The sequence below is a fragment of the Oncorhynchus mykiss genome, chromosome 23 (assembly GCF_013265735.2).
Source record: "Oncorhynchus mykiss isolate Arlee chromosome 23, USDA_OmykA_1.1, whole genome shotgun sequence".
NCBI lineage: Eukaryota > Metazoa > Chordata > Actinopteri > Salmoniformes > Salmonidae > Oncorhynchus > Oncorhynchus mykiss.
Genome location: NC_048587.1, coordinates 46,695,470 through 46,712,571, shown reverse-complemented (window position 1 = coordinate 46,712,571; position 17,102 = coordinate 46,695,470). Strand labels below are relative to the sequence as shown.

General features: G+C 42.8%; 1 protein-coding gene across 8 annotated transcripts in view; it reads right to left on the bottom strand.

Moving 5' to 3' along the window:
* Nucleotides 1–17,102, bottom strand: part of LOC110502853 (myocardin-related transcription factor A) — a 61,298-nt gene that overhangs the window by 37,134 nt on the left and 7,062 nt on the right. For all 8 annotated transcript variants that reach the window (XM_036960581.1, XM_036960577.1, XM_036960575.1 and 5 more), the window contains exon 3: nucleotides 6,989–7,166. In XM_036960581.1, coding sequence (XP_036816476.1) covers nucleotides 6,989–7,112 — 124 coding nt within the window. In that variant the 5' untranslated portion in view covers nucleotides 7,113–7,166. The remainder of the gene's footprint in view (nucleotides 1–6,988; nucleotides 7,167–17,102) is intronic.

The following is a 17,102-nucleotide window of genomic DNA, read 5'->3' as shown; positions in this document are numbered from 1 at the left end:
ATCCAATCTTGCAACCTTACAGTTAACTCGTCCAACGCTCTAACACCTGCCTCACGAGGAGTTACGCGAATGCAGTAAGAAGCCAAGGTAAGTTGCTAGCTAGCATTAAACTTAATCAATCACTAGTTATAACTACACATGGTTGATGATATTACTAGTTTATCTAGCGTGCCCTGCGTTGCATATAATCAATGCAATGCGCATTCACGAAATAGGACTGTCGTTGCTCCAATGTGTACCTAACCATAAACACCAATGCCTTTCTTAATATCAATACACAGAAGTATATATTTTTAAACCTGCATATTTAGCTAAAAGAAATCCAGATTAGCAGGCAATATTAACCAGGTGAAATTGTGTCACTTCTCTTGCGTTCATTGCGCGCAGAGTCAGGGTACATGCAACAGTTTGGGCCACCTGGCTCATTGCGAACTAATTTGCCAGAATTTTATGTAATTATGGTATACATTGAAGGTTGTGCAATGTAACAGGAATATTTGGACTGATGAATGCCACCTGTTAGATAAAATACGGAACGGTTCCGTATTTCACTGAAAGAATAAACGTCTTGTTTTCGAAATTATAGTTTCCGGATTTGACCATATTAATGACCTAAGGCTCGTATTTGTGTGTGTTATTATGTTATAATTAAGTATATGATTTGATATTTGATAGAGCAGTCTGACTGAGCGATGGTAGGCAGCAGCAGGCTCGTAAGCATTCATTCAAACAGCACTTTCGTGCATTTTGCCAGCAGCGCTGCTGTTTATGACTTCAAGCCTATCAGCTCCCGAGATTAGGCTGGTGTAACGATGTGATGTGAAATGGCTAGCTAGTTAGTGGGGTGCGCGCTAATAGCGTTTCAAACGTCACTCGCTCTGAGACTTGGAGTAGTTGTTCCCCTTGCTCTGCATGGGTAACGCTGCTTCGAGGGTGGCTGTTGTCGTTGTGTTCCTGGTTCGAGCCCAGGTAGGAGCGAGGAGAGGTAAGGAAGCTATACTGTTACACTGGCAATACTAAAGTGCCTATAAGAACATCCAAAGGTATATGAAATACAAATGGTATAGAGAGGAATAGTCCTATAATTCCTATAATAACTTCAACCTAAAACTTCTTACCTGGGAATATTGAAGACTCATGTTAAAAGGAACCACCAGTTTTCATATGTTCTCATGTTCTGAGCAAGGAACTTAAACGTTAGCTTTCTTACATGGCATATATTGCACTTTTACTTTCTTCTCCAACACTTTGTTTTTGCATTATTTAAACAAAATTGAACATGTTTCATTATTTATTTCAGGCCAACTTGATTTTATTGATGTATCATATTAAGTTAAAATAAGTGTTCATTCAGTATTGTTGTAATTGTCATTATTACAAATATTATTATTATTTTTTTTTTTAAATCGTCCAATTAATCGGCATCGCCTTTTTTGTCCTCCAATAATCGGTATCGGCGTCGAAAAATCATAATCGGTCGACCTCTAATCTCTAGTGTTATCCATTCATGAGATCGGGTTTGGTAACTTATGATTCTTAACTTAATTAATAAAGTTAAATATGAAAGGAGTTTCTGTAAGATTGATTGTAAATACATAAATAGAGAAAGCAGCTCTCTTCTTAAAGACAGAGGTACATCCCACATTTTTATACAGACTCCAATGAGTCCTAAAATTGTCCCCTGTGATAAAACGCATTGCTGAATGGTAGACTGTGTCCAAGGGTTTCAAAACAGAGGTTGCCACATGCATGTAAACAATATCACCAAAATTCAATACAGGGAGAAGCGTTGTTTGACTAATCTCTCACCTATTTTCAATACTGAGGCATGATTTATTTCTATATAAACAAAAACTATCTTGGATATTAGCTTCTTAGTCAGATGTTCTATATGCGTTACAAAGTATAACTTGTCTTCAATCCAGACACCCAGGTACTTAAATTGAGAAACAAGCTCAATTTGGGCTCAATATATAGAGCAAATATGCAGGTCCTCAGGGTCAACATTTCATGACCTTGAGAACAGCATGAGCTTGGTTTTACACGTGGAATGAGAGATTGCAAAACTCTACTTGGAAGAGAGAGCGCACCAACCTCATAGCTGCCGTGCACAGGGCATCAAGATTGTCAGACTAGATTGGAGGTTGCATCCCAAATGTTGTGTACTACTTTTGACCAGGGCCCATAAAGTAAATAAGGTTTCATTGATGTGGTGGGTCAAAACTGCCGTTCAGAGAGCAATAAGATGATAGACTAGATCGATGTAATGGACTGATAGCCTCGCTAACATTCCTCTGTCTCTTCCACCATGTTGTCAAATAAGAGACTGGGAAGGTCCTGCTACAACATGTCTGCAACTAGCAGCCAGCCAGCATGCCCTGTAGGAAGAGTTATTAGCCCAGGTAGGGATTGCTTAAAACGGGGAGTGGTGCCCTAGAGCTGGGGGGGTAAACTCTAAACCTCAAACTTCTAGCATTGTAATTCACTTTGCAGGGAGGGTCTATCCATCCTGGCCTTCACTGAGACTCCCATCTGGCTCTTAAGCAAATCTTGTTAAGCAAACTTATTGTAACTTAGACCATTTTACTCCCCTTACAATCTAGGGACCTAGTCACAATAACAACAGTAGCAGATAACGAATCAAATGCAGCAACTCCATCATCATGAACACTACCAGTCTCAGTATCAGCAATGAGCTAATCTCCATCTCTCTAAACCCTCTCATGTGGAGATGTAAGCTGTCCACTGGTACATGGCTGGGAGAGATCTAGAGAAACACCTCATACTGAACTTCTGCTTTTCATGAACAGTTTTTTCCCACCTCAACACTTACAAGTAACTGCCAAAACAAAGGAAAAAAGTAAATGAGGGGTACGACATATACTGAAAGCAGGTGCATCCATACAGGTGTGGTTCAGGAATTAATTAAGCAATTAACGTCCCATCATGCTTAGGGTCATGTAGGAAAATGCCCAGTTGCCCATTATTATGGCTACCATGGCTAGAAGAAGAGAACTCAGTGACTTTGAAAGAGGAGTCTCAAAAGGTACATAGGGGGTTTAAAGGGAGTGTGTGTCAGTCACCAAATCTCAACCCAATTGAAAACTTATGAGAGTACTGTACTATTGTACTTCCGGCGCCCACAGTGATGGCCGCCTCGCTTCGCGTTCCTAGGAAACTATGCAGTTTTTTCTTTTTTTACGTGTTATTTCTTACATTGGTACCCCAGGTCATCTTAGGGTTCATTACATACAGTCGAAAATAATTATGTCAGCAGCGTCAACTCACCATCAGTACGACCAAGAATATGACATTCGCGAAGCGGATGCTGTGTTCTGCCTTTCACCCAGGACAACGGAATGGATCCCAGCCTGCGACCCAAAACAAAGACGTCGTAAAAGAGGGAAACGAAGCGGCCTTCTGGTCAGACTCCGGAGACGGGCACATCGTGCACCACTCCCTAGCATTCTTGATGAAATCCGAGCAAGGGTAGCATTCCAGAGGGACATCAGAGACTAACGTTCTTTGCTTCACGGAAACATGGCTCACTGGAGAGAAGCTATCGGAGTCGGTGCAGTCAACTGTTTTCTCCATGCATCGCGCAGACAGAAACAAACATCTTTCTGGTAAGAAGAGGGGCGGGGGCGTATGCTTCATGGTTAACGTGACGTGGTGTGATCATAACAACATACAGGTACTCAAGTCCTTCTGTTCACCTGATTTAGAATTCCTCACAATCAAATGTCGACCGCATTATCTACCAAGGGAATTATCTTCGATTATAATCACAGCCGTATATATTCCCCCCCAAGCAGACACATCGATGGCTCTGAACAAACTTTATTTGACTCTTTGCAAACTGGAATCCATTTATCCGGAGGCTGCATTCATTGTAGCTGGGCATTTTAACAAGGCTAATCTGAAAACAAGACTCCCTAAATTTTATCAGCATATCGATTGCGCAACCAGGGCTGGAAAAACCTTGGATCACTGCTATTCTAACTTCCGCAACGCATATAAGGCCCTGCCCCACCCTCCTTTCGGAAAAGCTGACCACGACTCAATTTTGTTTATCCCTGCCTACAGACAGAAACTAAAACAAGAAGCTCCCGCGCTGAGGTCTGTTCAACGCTGGTCCGACCAATCTGATTCCACACTCCAAGACTGCTTCCATCACGTGGACTGGGATATGTTTTGTATTGCGTCAGACAACAACATTGACGAATACGCTGATTCGGTGAGCGAGTTCATTAGAACGTGCGTTGAAGATGTTGTTCCCATAGCAACGATTAAAACATTCCCAAACCAGAAACCGTGGATTGATGGCAGCATTCGCATGAAACTGAAAGCCCGAACCACTGCTTTTAATCAGGGCAAGGTGACCGGAAACATGACCGAATACAAACAGTGTAACTATTCCCTCCGCAAGGCAATCAAACAAGCTAAGCGTCAGTATAGAGACAAAGTAGAATCTCAATTCAACGGCTCAGACACCAGAGGTATGTTGCAGGGTCTACAGTCAATCACGGATTACAAAAAGAAAACCAGCCCCGTCACGGACCAGGATGTCTTGCTCCCAGGCAGACTAAATAACTTTTTTGCCCGCTTTGAGGACAAAACAGTGCCACTGACACGGCCCGCAACTAAAACATGCAGACTCTCCTTCACTGCAGCCGACATGAGGAAAACATTTAAACGTGTCAACCCTTGCAAGGCTGCAGGACCAGACTGCATCCCCAGCCGCGCCCTCAGAGCATGAGCAGACCAGCTGGCTGGTGTGTTTATGGACATATTCAATCAATCCCTATCCCAGTCTGTTGTTCCCACATGCTTCAAGAGGGCCACCATTGCTCCTGTTCCCAAGAAAGCAAAGGTAACTGAGCTAAACGACTACCGCCCCGTAGCACTCACTTCCGTCATCATGAAGTGCTTTGAGAGACTAGTCAAGGACCATATCACCTCCACCCTACCTGATACCCTAGACCCACTCCAATTTGATTACTGCCCAAATAGGTCCACAGACGATGCAATCTCAACCACGCTGCACACTGCCCTAATCCATCTGGACAAGAGGAATACCTATGTGAGAATGCTGTTCATCGACTACAGCTCGGCATTTAACACCATAGTGCCCTCCAAGCTCGTCATCAAGCTCGAGACCCTGGGTCTCGACCTCGCCCTGTGCAACTGGGTACTGGACTTCCTGACGGGCCACCCCCAGGTGGTGAGGGTAGGCAACAACATTTCCACCCCGCTGATCCTCAACAGTGGGGCCCCACAAGGGTGCGTTCTGAGCCCTCTCCTGTACTCCCTGCTCAACCACGACTGCGTGGCCACGCACGCCTCCAACTCAATCATCAAGTTTGCGGACGACACAACAGTGGTAGGCTTGATTACCAACAACGACGAGACGGCCTACAGGGAGGAGGTGAGGTCCCTCGGAGTGTGGTGTCAGGAAAATAACCTCACACTCAACGTCAACAAAACTAAGGAGATGATTGTGGACTTCAGGAAACACCAGAGGAACAGTAGTGGAGAGGGTAGTAAGTTTTAAGTTCCTCGGCGTACACATCACAGACAAACTGAATTGGTCCACCCACACAGACAGCATCGTGAAGAAGGTGCAGCAGCGCCTCTTCAACCTCAGGAGGCTGAAGAAATTCGGCTTGTCACCAAAAGCACTCACAAACTTTTACAGATGCACAATCGAGAGCATCCTGTCGGGCTGTATCACCGCCTGGTACGGCAACTGCTCCGCCCACAACCGTAAGGCTCTCCAGAGGGTAGTGAGGTCTGCACAACGCATCACCGGGGGCAAACTACCTGCCCTCCAGGACACCTACACCACCCGATGTCACAGGAAGTCCATAAAGATCATCAAGGACAACAACCACCGAGCCACTGCCTGTTCACCCCGCTATCATCCAGAAGGCGAGGTCAGTACAGGTGCATCAAAGCTGGGACCGAGAGACTGAAAAACAGCTTCTATCTCAAGGCCATCAGACTGTTAAACAGCCACCACTAACATTGAGTGGCTGCTGCCAACACACTGACTCAACTCCAGCCACTTTAATAATGGGAATTGATGGGAAATGATGTAAAATATATCACTAGCCACTTTAATATAATATTTACATACCGTAAATTATTCATCTCATATGTTTATACTGTACTCTATATCATCTACTGCATCTTTATGTAATACATGTATCACTAGCCACTTTAACTATGCCACTTTGTTTACATACTCATCTCATATGTATATACTGCACTCAATACCATCTACTGTATCTTGCCTATGCCGCTCTGTACCATCACTCATTCATATATCTATGTACATATTCTTTATCCCCTTACACTAGTGTCTATAAGGTAGTAGTTTTGGAATTGTTACCTAGATTACTTGTTGGTTATTACTGCATTGTCGGAACTAGAAGCACAGGCATTTCCCTACACTCGCATTAACATCTGCTAACCATGTGTATGTGACAAATAAAATTTGATTTGATTTGAGAATCTGGAGCAGCGCCTGACATCAATTTCCACCACCACAAAACACCAATTTATGTAATTTCTCATGGAACAATGGTTTCGCATCCCTCCAATAGAGTACCAGACACTTGTAGAATATATTCCAAGGCGCATTGAAGCTGTTCTGGCTCGTGACGGCCCAACGCCCTATTAAGACACTTTTTGTTGCCGTTTCCTTTATTTTGGCAGTTAACTGTATGTAATCTGTTGTGTGTGTTTACATTGAAAAGTGACATTTTCTTTCCCCCACCTCTGAATGGAAATGTAATTAATGGAAATTTAAACAGAAGGGCAGTGCATTGCATAGTTCAACACATAGGGCAGTGAATTAAGGAAAATTAAGGAATAAATTCTGAATTTATTTGATGGTATGCTTGATACGGTATGTCTGATAGTTGATGAAAGAAGATAATTGTATAGGGGAATAGGGAACGTTTTCCCTGGGACACCAACTCACCATTCTTCCTGTCCCGCACAGGCATGTCGTTGGAGGCGGGCTTCAGAGTCATCTCCTGAAGCTCATTAGTCACTGCTTCACTCCGCGGGCTAGGTGCGGCGCCAGGTGCTACAGCAACAACCATGATGCCGGTATTTGGCTCCTTCCCATCCTGTGGCTCCAGCGTTGCCAGAGAGACCTGTGAGAAATAAAACAAAATTTAAAAAGGAGGTTGGTTAGGTTTGTAAATGGTCCTACGCAGAAAATATCATTTCAACGAGGTGGGGAACTCTGGTCCAAGAAACTGCAGGGTATGCAGGCTTTTGTTCCACCCCAGCACCAGAATACTTGATTAAGCTTATCAGCTTTGTTTTCACCTTTATTTAACCAGGTAGGCCAGTTGAGAACAAGTTCACATTTACAACTGCGATCTGGCCAAGATAAAGGAAAGCAGTAGGACAAAAACAACAACACAAATGACAGAGTTACACGTGGAATAAACAAACGTACAGTCAATAACACAATAGAAAAAGTCTAAATACAGTGTGTGCAAATGGCGAGAGGTAAGGAAATAAAGAGGCAATAGTAGCGAAGTAATTACAACTTAGCAAATGAACACCGGAGTGATAGATGTGCAAGTAGAAATACTGGTGTGCAAAAGAGCAAAAAAGTAAATAAAAACAATATGGGTATGAGGTAGGTAGATTGGATGGGCTAATTACAGCTGCAGCGATTGGTAAGCTGCTCAGATAGCTGATGTTTAAAGTTGGTGAGGGAAATAAAAGTCTCCAACTTCAGCGATTTTTGCAATTCGTTACAGTCATTGGCAGCAGAGAACTGGAAGGAAAGGCAGAAAAAGGAGGTGTTGGCTTTGGGGATGACCAGTGAAATATACCTGCTGGAGCACGTGCTACGTGTGGGTGTTATGGTGACCCGTGAGCTGAGATAAGGCGGAGCTTTACCTAGCAAAGACTTATAGATGACCTGGAGCTAGTGGGTCTGGAGACGAATATGTAGCGAGGGCCAGCTGACGAAAGCATACAGGTCACAGTGGTGGGTAGTATAGGTCGACTGATTAATCGGAAGATTTCAAGTTTTCATAACAATCGTAAACCAGTATTTTTGGACACCGATTTGACCGATGTTTTATTTTTGACACTATTATTTAATCTTTATTTAACAAGGCAAGTCAGTTAAGAACAAATTCTTATTTTCAATGACGGCCTAGGAACGGTGGTTTAACTGCCTTGTTCAGGGGCAGAACGACAGATTTTTACCTTGTCAGCTCGGGGGATCCAATCTGGCAACCTAACAGTTAACTAGTCCAACGCTCTAACCACCTGCCTCTCATTGCACTACACAAGGAGACTGCCTGTTACGTGAATGCAGAAAGCCAAGGTAAGTTGCTAGCTAGCATTAAACTTACCTTATAAAAACAATCATAATCACTAGTTAAACTAGTAATATTATCAACCATGTGTAGTTATCTAGCGTGTCCTGCGTTGCATATAATCGATGCGGTGTGTATCATTGCTCCAATGTATACCTAGCCATAAAACATCAATCCCTTTCTTAAAATCAATACACAGAAGTATATATTTTTAAACCTGCATATTTAGCTAAAAGAAATCCAGGTTAGCAGGCAATATTAACCAGGTGATTTTGCATGCAGAGTCAGTGTATATGCAACAGTTTGGGCCGCCTAATTTGCCAGAATTTTACGTAATTATGACATAACATTGAAGGTTGTGCAATGTAACAGGAATATTTAGACTTATGGATGCCACCCGTTAGATCAAATACGGAACGGTTCTGTATTTCACTGAAAGAATAAAAGTCCTGTTTTCGAGATGATAGTTTCCGGATTTGACTATATTAATGACCGAAGGCTCGTATTTCTGTGTGTTATCATGTTATAACTAAGTCTATGATTTGATAGAGCAGTCTGACTGAGCGATGGTAGACAGCAGCAGGCTCGTAAGCATTCATTCAAACAGCACTTTTGTGCGTTTGCCAGCAGCTGTTTATGACTTCAAGCCTATCAACTCCCGAGATTAGGCTCGTGTAACCGATGTGAAATGGCTAGCTAGTTAGCGGGGTGCGTGCTAATAGCGTTTCAAACGTCACTCGCTCTGAGACTTGGAGTGGTGGTTCCCCTTGCTCTGCAAGGGCCGCGGCTTTTGTGGAGAGATGGGTAACGCTGCTTCGAGGGTGGCTGTTGTTGTTGTGTTCCTGGTTCGAGCCCAGGTAGGAAGAGCGAGGAGAGTGACGGAAGCTATACTGTTTCACTGGCAATACTAAAGTGCCTATAAGAACATCCAAAGGTATATGAAATACAAATGGCATAGAGAGAAATAGTCCTATAATTCCTATAATAACTACAACCTAAAACTTCTTACCTGGGAATATTGAAGACTCATGTTAAAAGGAACCACCAGCTTTCATATGTTCTCATGTTCTGAGCAAGGAACTTAAACGTTAGCTTTCATACATGGCACATATTGCACTTTTACTTTCTTCTCTAACACTTTGTTTTTGCATTATTTAAACAAAATTGAACATGTTTCATTATTTATTTCAGGCTAAATTGATTTTATTTATGTATTATATTAAGTTAAAATAAGTGTTCATTCAGTATTTTTGTAATTATCATTATTACAAATACATTTAATCGGTATCGGCTTTTTTTAGTCCGCCAATAAATCGGTATCGGCGTTGAAAAAAATCATAATCGGTCGGCCTCCAGTGGGTGGTAGTATATGGGGCTTTGGTGACAAAACGGATGGCACTGTGGTAGACTACATCCAATTTGTTGAGTAGAGTGTTGGAGGCCATCTTGTAAATTACATCGCCGAAGTCAAGGATCGGTAGGATAGTCAGATTTACGAGGGTATGTTTGGCAGCATGAGTGAAGGAGGCTTTGTTGAGAAATAGGAAGCCGATTCAAGATTTAATTTTGGATTGGAGATGCTTAATATGAGTCTGGCAGGAGAGTTTACAGTCTAGCCAGACACCTAGGTATTTGTAGATGTCCACATTTTATTAGTCAGAACCGTCCAAACTAGTGATGCTTGTCGGGCGGGTGGGTGTGGGCAGCGATCGGTTAAGGAGCATGCATTTAGTTTTACTAGTGTTTAAGAGCAGTTGGAGGCCACGGAAGGAGTGTTGTATGGCGTTGAAGCTCGTCTGGAGGTTTGTTAACACAGTGTCCAAAGAAGGGCCATATGTATACAGAATGGTGTTGTCTGCGTAGAGGTGGATCAGGGAACCACCCGCAGCAAGAGCAACATCATTGATGTATAGAGAGAAGAGAGTCGGCCCGAGAATTGAACCTTGTGGCACCCCATACACTGCCAGAGGTCCGGACAACAGGCCCTCCGATTTGACACACTGAACTCTGTCTGAGAAGTAGTTAGTGAACCAGGTGAGGCAGTCATTTGAGAAACCAAGGCTGTTGAGTCTGCTGATAAGAATACGGTGATTGACAGAGTCGAACGCCTTGGCCAGGTCGATCAAGACAGCTGCACAGTCCTGTCTTTTATCGATGGCGGTTATGATATCGTTTAGCTTAATATTGGATTTACATTTAGATCACTTAGTTTTACGAGGTGTGTATTTAACCTGGTGTAGGACTAAAATCTGTGGCTGTCCAAGACCAATTTTGCCCACCCTCCCCCATCATGACCAGATCTGTAAAGACTTTGGCGGAAGGTTAGGGTCGATAGGAGAGTAAGCTACATCTATCTGTTACTCAGGGCTGAGAGGTAGAACCCAGAACACTTGTGCAATTATGGAATTCTTAGACACAGAAAGAACACCCAACTTAAGAATGCATGGCTGGGCCTCCCGGGTGGCGCAGTGGTTAAGGGCTGAGTCCCTGGGTTCGCGCCCAGACTCTGTCGTAACCGGCCGCGACCGGGAGGTCCGTGGGGCGACGCACAATTGGCCTAGCGTCGTCCGGGTTTGGGAGGGATTGGTCGGTAGGGATCGTCTCATCGCGCACCAGCGACTCCTGTGGCGGGCCGGGCGTAGTGCGCGCTAGCCAAGGTTGCCAGGGGCACGGTGTAGCCCCCGCGGCTGGCTTCCGGGTTGGATGTGCGCTGTGTTAAGAAGCAGTACGGCTGGTTGGGTTGTGTATCGGAGAACGCATGACATTCAGCCTTCGTCTCTCCCGAGCCCGTACGGGAGTTGTAGCAATGAGACAAGATAGTAGCTACTACAACAATTGGATACCACGAAATTGGGGAGAAAAAGGGGTAAAAAAAAAAAATGTTTAAAAGAATTTGTTCTTTATTTAACCATCTTACATATAAAACCTTTTTTGTTCATCGAAAATTGTGAATACCTCACCACAGGTTAATGAGAAGGGTGTGCTTGAAAGGAAGCACATAACTCTGCAATGTTGGGCTGTATTGGAGAGAGTCTCAGTCTTAAATCATTATCCACACACATTCTGTGCCTGTATTTAGTTTTCATGCAAGTGAGGGCTAAGAATCCACTCTCACATAGGTACGTGGTTGCAAAGGGCATCAGTGTCCTAACAGCGAGATTTGCAAACGCAGGATCCAGAAATCTGGCAGTGGCTTCTGATTAAATAACATTTTCATTGCAATTTCGATGAGGCTCTCTTGTTCAGATATTGGTAAGTGTACTGGAGGCAGGGCATGAAAGGGATAATGAATCCAGTTGTTTGTGTCATCCGTTTCAGGAAAGTACCTGCGTAATTGCACACCCAACTCACTCAGGTGCTTCGCTATTTTTTACATTGTCCGTAAGCTTGAGTTCATTTGCACACAAAAAAAAATCATACAATGATGAAAAGACCTCTGTGTTGTCCTTGTTAATGCAGACAGAGAAGAGCTCTAACTTCTTAATCATAGCCTCAATTTTGTTCCGCACGTTGAATATAGTTGCGGAGAGTCACAGTAATCCTAGATTCATATCATTCAGGTGAGAAAAAACATCACCCAGATAGGCCAGTCGTGTGAGAAACTTGTCATCAAGTAAGCGGTCAGACAAGTGAAAATGCTCAGTAAAGAAAACTTTAAGCTCTTCTCTCAATAAGAAAAAAAACGTGTCAATACTTTGCCCCTTGATAACCAGCGCACTTCTGTATGTTGTAAAAGCGTTACATGGTCGCTGCCCATATTATATAGTACAGAAAATACACGAGAGTTCAGGAGTCTTGCTTTAACAAAGTTAACTATTTTCACTGTAGTGTCCAAAACGTCTTTCAAGCTGTCAGGCATTCCCTGACAGCTGCAGCCTCTCGGTGGATGCTGCAGTGTACACAAGTGGTGTCGGGAGCAACTGCTCGCCTGCTATCATGGCTTTTGCGCCATCAGTACAGATACCAAACCATCTTAACCACTAAAGTCCATTTGATGTCGCAAAGCTGTCCAGTACTGTCCAATATCCTCTCCTGTTGTCCTGGTTTCCAGTGGTTTGCAGAAGAGGATGTCTTCCTTAATTGACCACCCATAAACGTAACAGACATGTGCCAGGTCTGCCACGTCTGTTGAGTCATCCAGCTGTTACGCATAGAATTCACTGGCATGTATGCGAAGCAGTAATTGTTTCAAAACATCTCCTGCCATGTCACTGATGCGTTGTGAAACAGTGTGTTTGATGAAGAAATTGTCTGTATAGTTTTTTGGACATTTTCCCCCAGCATTGTCCCAGCCATATCTGCAGCAGGAAGAATTAAGTCCTGCACATAAGTATGGGGCTTGCCTGTCCTAGCCACTCGGAAGCTCACCATGTAAGACGCTTCTAGCCCCTTATTAAATGATATCCGTTGCTTATATACATGTCTTACTACTCAAAAGTAGTCTTAATTCTCGCTCAAAAATATCCTGTGGCTTATTTTTCAAATTGGCATGTTTTGTTTCTAAATGTCTGCGCAAGAGTGAAGGTTTCATTGAGTTGTGAGATAGTACTTTCACACATAAACACACTGTGGTTGAGGAAAGGCACTACTCCCAATGTAAGTGAACCACAAATAAATGTAGTTCAGGGTAGCCTCCTAGTGGTTAGAGCGTTGGACTAGTAACCGGAAGGTTGCAAGTTCAAACCCCCGAGCTGACACGGTACAAATCTGTCGTTCTGCCCCTGAACAGGCAGTTAACCCACTGTTCCTAGGCCGTCATTGAAAATAAGAATTTGTTCTTAACTGACTTGCCTAGTTAACTAAAGGTAAAATAAAATTAAAAAAAATATTTGCGCCTCTTCGATGGTCCAACGTCCCTGTCTGTTGTTCTGTGCTTTCCCGGGTAAGGGGCAGGAGCTCTTTGGCTGCATCAGATTCACAACTGTCAGTGTCCATACTAGCTGGGCTAACAACAAATTTAGAAATACTGATGCTAGCATTGGATGTGCTCGTGGAAGCAGAACAACTTGTGTCGTCGACAGGTGCAGGTGTAGTACTGCTGGTAGAAACAGTACTACCAGTAGAGCTGGTATGTGTCTCTATGGACGCGGGCCTTACTGTTTTAAAACATTGAGTGATGTTCGAGCAAATGGAATGAGCAGCAGCTACGTTTGGCTACATACGGACCGTTAGTGGAATTCCCGCGAGAGAGTAACGGTTAATGTGAACGGATGTTAATTATTTGACTAGGCTACATGTATTTGACATTGTGTTGTTATTTCACGCAATACTAGATGGTTTTATTTTGGCAGTGAAACGAGGCTACTCAGGCAAGAAAAAACATTACCCAAATGTATAGCCCCGAACGAAAATGTAAATGGACTGTTAGAAAATGTCAAGGTGAATCACATTTTTATTTGGCGTATCCCCGACGGCATTGGGCGTAGTTTGGGAATACATTTATACATTTAGGGTCGTTGGACCTCAAAAAGCACAAGAGAGGATTTACAACCCCTATCTCAGCTTTTGCCAAAAAAAAGTTGTAGTTACAAACAGATAAGATTAGGATTCCTTAAACGTTTTGTTCAATTATTTAATCTGAGAAATTAAGCAAATTTATTGTGCCAAAATTGGCCATTTTAATTTATAGGGTTCATATAAAATGAAATAAATATAGTAAAGAACATCTGATTTGGACTATAATTCTTCCTAACAATAAGACATGAGGAATCCAGTAAAATTATCAAATGCCACCCTCAATCCCACCCGAACAACCAGTATCAGCAGGATGGAGCTGCGGCATGGCATATTGCTTCTTCATTCTATGTGATGTGACGGCCTACCCCGGGCCAAACCCTAACGACAGTGGGCCAATTGTACGTTGCCCTATAGAACTCCCAAACACGTCTGGTTGTGATACAGGCTGGAATCGAACCAGGGTCTGTAGTGACGCCTCTTGCGCTGAGCTGCAGTGCCTTAGACCCCTGCGCAACTCGGGAGCCCCGCATGGATCAAAAAATTATCTTCTCAACTTGGGTTAAAAAAAAAAAAATACAAAAATAAACAATAGCTTTTGCTCATGACAAAATAAATTGAATGGTCATCCTCACAATTCAAGCCAGTCCTCCATTAAAGCAACGCAGTTAGTCATGGGTTGCTGAATTGACATGGAATGACTAAAGCAGCGGCGCACTAAACTAAACATTTGTTTTTTAATTTTCCTGTGGAAAAGCGCTTTCAAGATCAGAAAGACATGTTACAACATCAGACCCCCCTTACCTCTGCTGAAAAAAATCTGAGCAGAAACACTGACCTCTGAATGGTTTACATAAAGACAAAATGATAACACTGCAGGGTCGATTCTGTTTGTTTTCATGAGTGTGTTTTCTACCCATGGACTGCAGCAAGAAATGCCACTAGAACAAAGCAGGCCTAGCCTGTCAATGAGGTTGTGTTGTCTGAGGATCTCTCTCCCTCCCTCCCTCTCACTCACACACACTTACTCATTTTCACTCTCTCCATCTCTGTGTTAACCTCAGGTTATTGCTGAGATGTTTTTTTGAGGGGGGTTGTCTTGCTCAACCAAGGCTCAACCTACTATCCGTCTCAGTCTCCCTCAATGCCCCTCTCCCCATGTCTGTCTGGGTGTGGCAGCATACAGCACAAGCTGAAAAGATCGCGCCGACAGACATTGCAGCTCTACTTCTAGCTCCTTAGCAACCTTGCAGTATTTAATTTTTGTGTGTTATTTCTTATATTATTAGTCCAGAACGCTTTACATACTGTTTTACTCATTTCATATGTACAGTTGAAATCAGAAGTTTACATACACTTAGGTTGGAGCCAATAAAACGTGTTGTTCAACCACTCCACAAATCTTGAGTTAACAATCTATAGATTTGGCAAATCGGTTAGGACATCTACTTTATGCATGACAAGTAATTTTTCCAAAAATTGTTTACAGACAGATTATTCACTGTATCACAATTCCAGTGGGTCAGAAGTTTACATACACTAAGTTGACTGTGCCTTTAAACAGCTTAGACAATTCCAGAAAATGTTGTTATGGCTTTAGAAGCTTCTGATAGGCTAATTGACATCATTTCAGTCAATTGGAGGTGTACCTGTGGATGTATTTCAAGGCCTACCTTCAAACTCAGTGCCTCTTTGCTTGACATCATGGGAACATCAAAAGAAATCAGCCAAGACCTCAGAAAATAAATTGTAGACTGGTTCATCCTTGGGAGTAATTTCCAAACGCCTAAATGGTACCACGTTCATCTGTACAAACAATAGTACGCAAGTATAAACACCATGGGGCGACGCAGCCGTCATACCTCTCAGGAAGGAGACGCATCTCTAGTCTCCTAGAGATGAATGTACTTTGGTGTGAAAAGTGCAAATCAATCCCAGAACAACAACAAAAGGACCTTTTGGAAACAGGTACAAAAGTATCTATATCCACAGTAAAACAAGTCCTATATCAACATAACCTGAAAGGCCGCGCAGCAAGGAAGAAGCCACTGCTCCAAAACCGCCATAAAAAAAAGCCAGACTACTGTTTGTAACTAAACATGGGGACAAAGATTGTACTTTTTGGAGAAATGTCCTCTGGTCTGATGAAACAAAAATAGAACTGTTTGGCCATAATGACCATTGTTATGTTTGGAGGAAAAAGGGGAAGGCTGGCAAGCCGAAGAACACCATCCCAACCGTGAAGCACGGGGGTGGCAGCATCATGTTATGGGGGTGCTCTGCTGCAGGAGGGACTGGTGCACTTCACAAAATAGATGGCATCATGAGGCAGGAAAATTATGTGGATATTTTTAAGCAACATCTCAAGACATCAGTCAGGAAGTTAAAGCTTAGTCGCAAATGGGTCTTCCAAATGGACAATAACCCCAAGCATACTTCCAAAGTTGTGGCAAAATGGCTTAAGGACAACAAGGTCAAGGTATTGGAGTGGCCATCACAAAGCCCTGTTCTCAATCCTACAGAACATTTATTGGCAGAACTGAAAAAAAATGTGTGCGAGCAAGGAGGCCTACAAACCTGACTCAGTTACACCAGCTCTTGTCAGGAGGAATTGGCCAAAATTCAACTTATTGTGAGAAGCTTGTGGAAGACTACCCAAAACATTTGACCCAAATGTAACAATTTAAAGGCAATGCTACCAAATACTAATTGAGTGTATGTAAACTTCTGACCCACTGGCAATGTGATGAAAGAAATAAAAGCTGAAATAAATCATTCTCTCTACTATTATTCTGACATTTCACATTCTCAATATAAAAGTGGTGATCCTAACTGACCTAAGACAGGGCATTTTTACTAGGTTTAAATGTCAGGAATTGTGAAAAACTGAGTTTAAATGTATTTGGATAAGCTGTATGTAAACTTCCGATATCAACCATAAGTCATAAACCACAAGTCGTGGCCAAAAGTTTTGAAAATGACAAAATATTAATTTCCACAAAGTTTGCTGCCTCAGTGTCTTTAGATATTTTTGTCAGCTGTTACTATGGAATACTGAAGTATAATTACAAGCATTTCATGTGTGTCAAAGGCTATTATTGACAATTACATGAAGTTGATGCAAAAAGTCAATATTTGCGTTGACCCTTCTTTTTCAAGACCTCTGCAATCCGCCCTGGCATGCTGTCAATTAACTTCTGGGCCACATCCTGACTGATGACAGCCCATTCTTGCATAATCAATGCTTGGAGTTTGTCAGAATTTGTGGGTTTTTGTTTGTCCACCCACCTC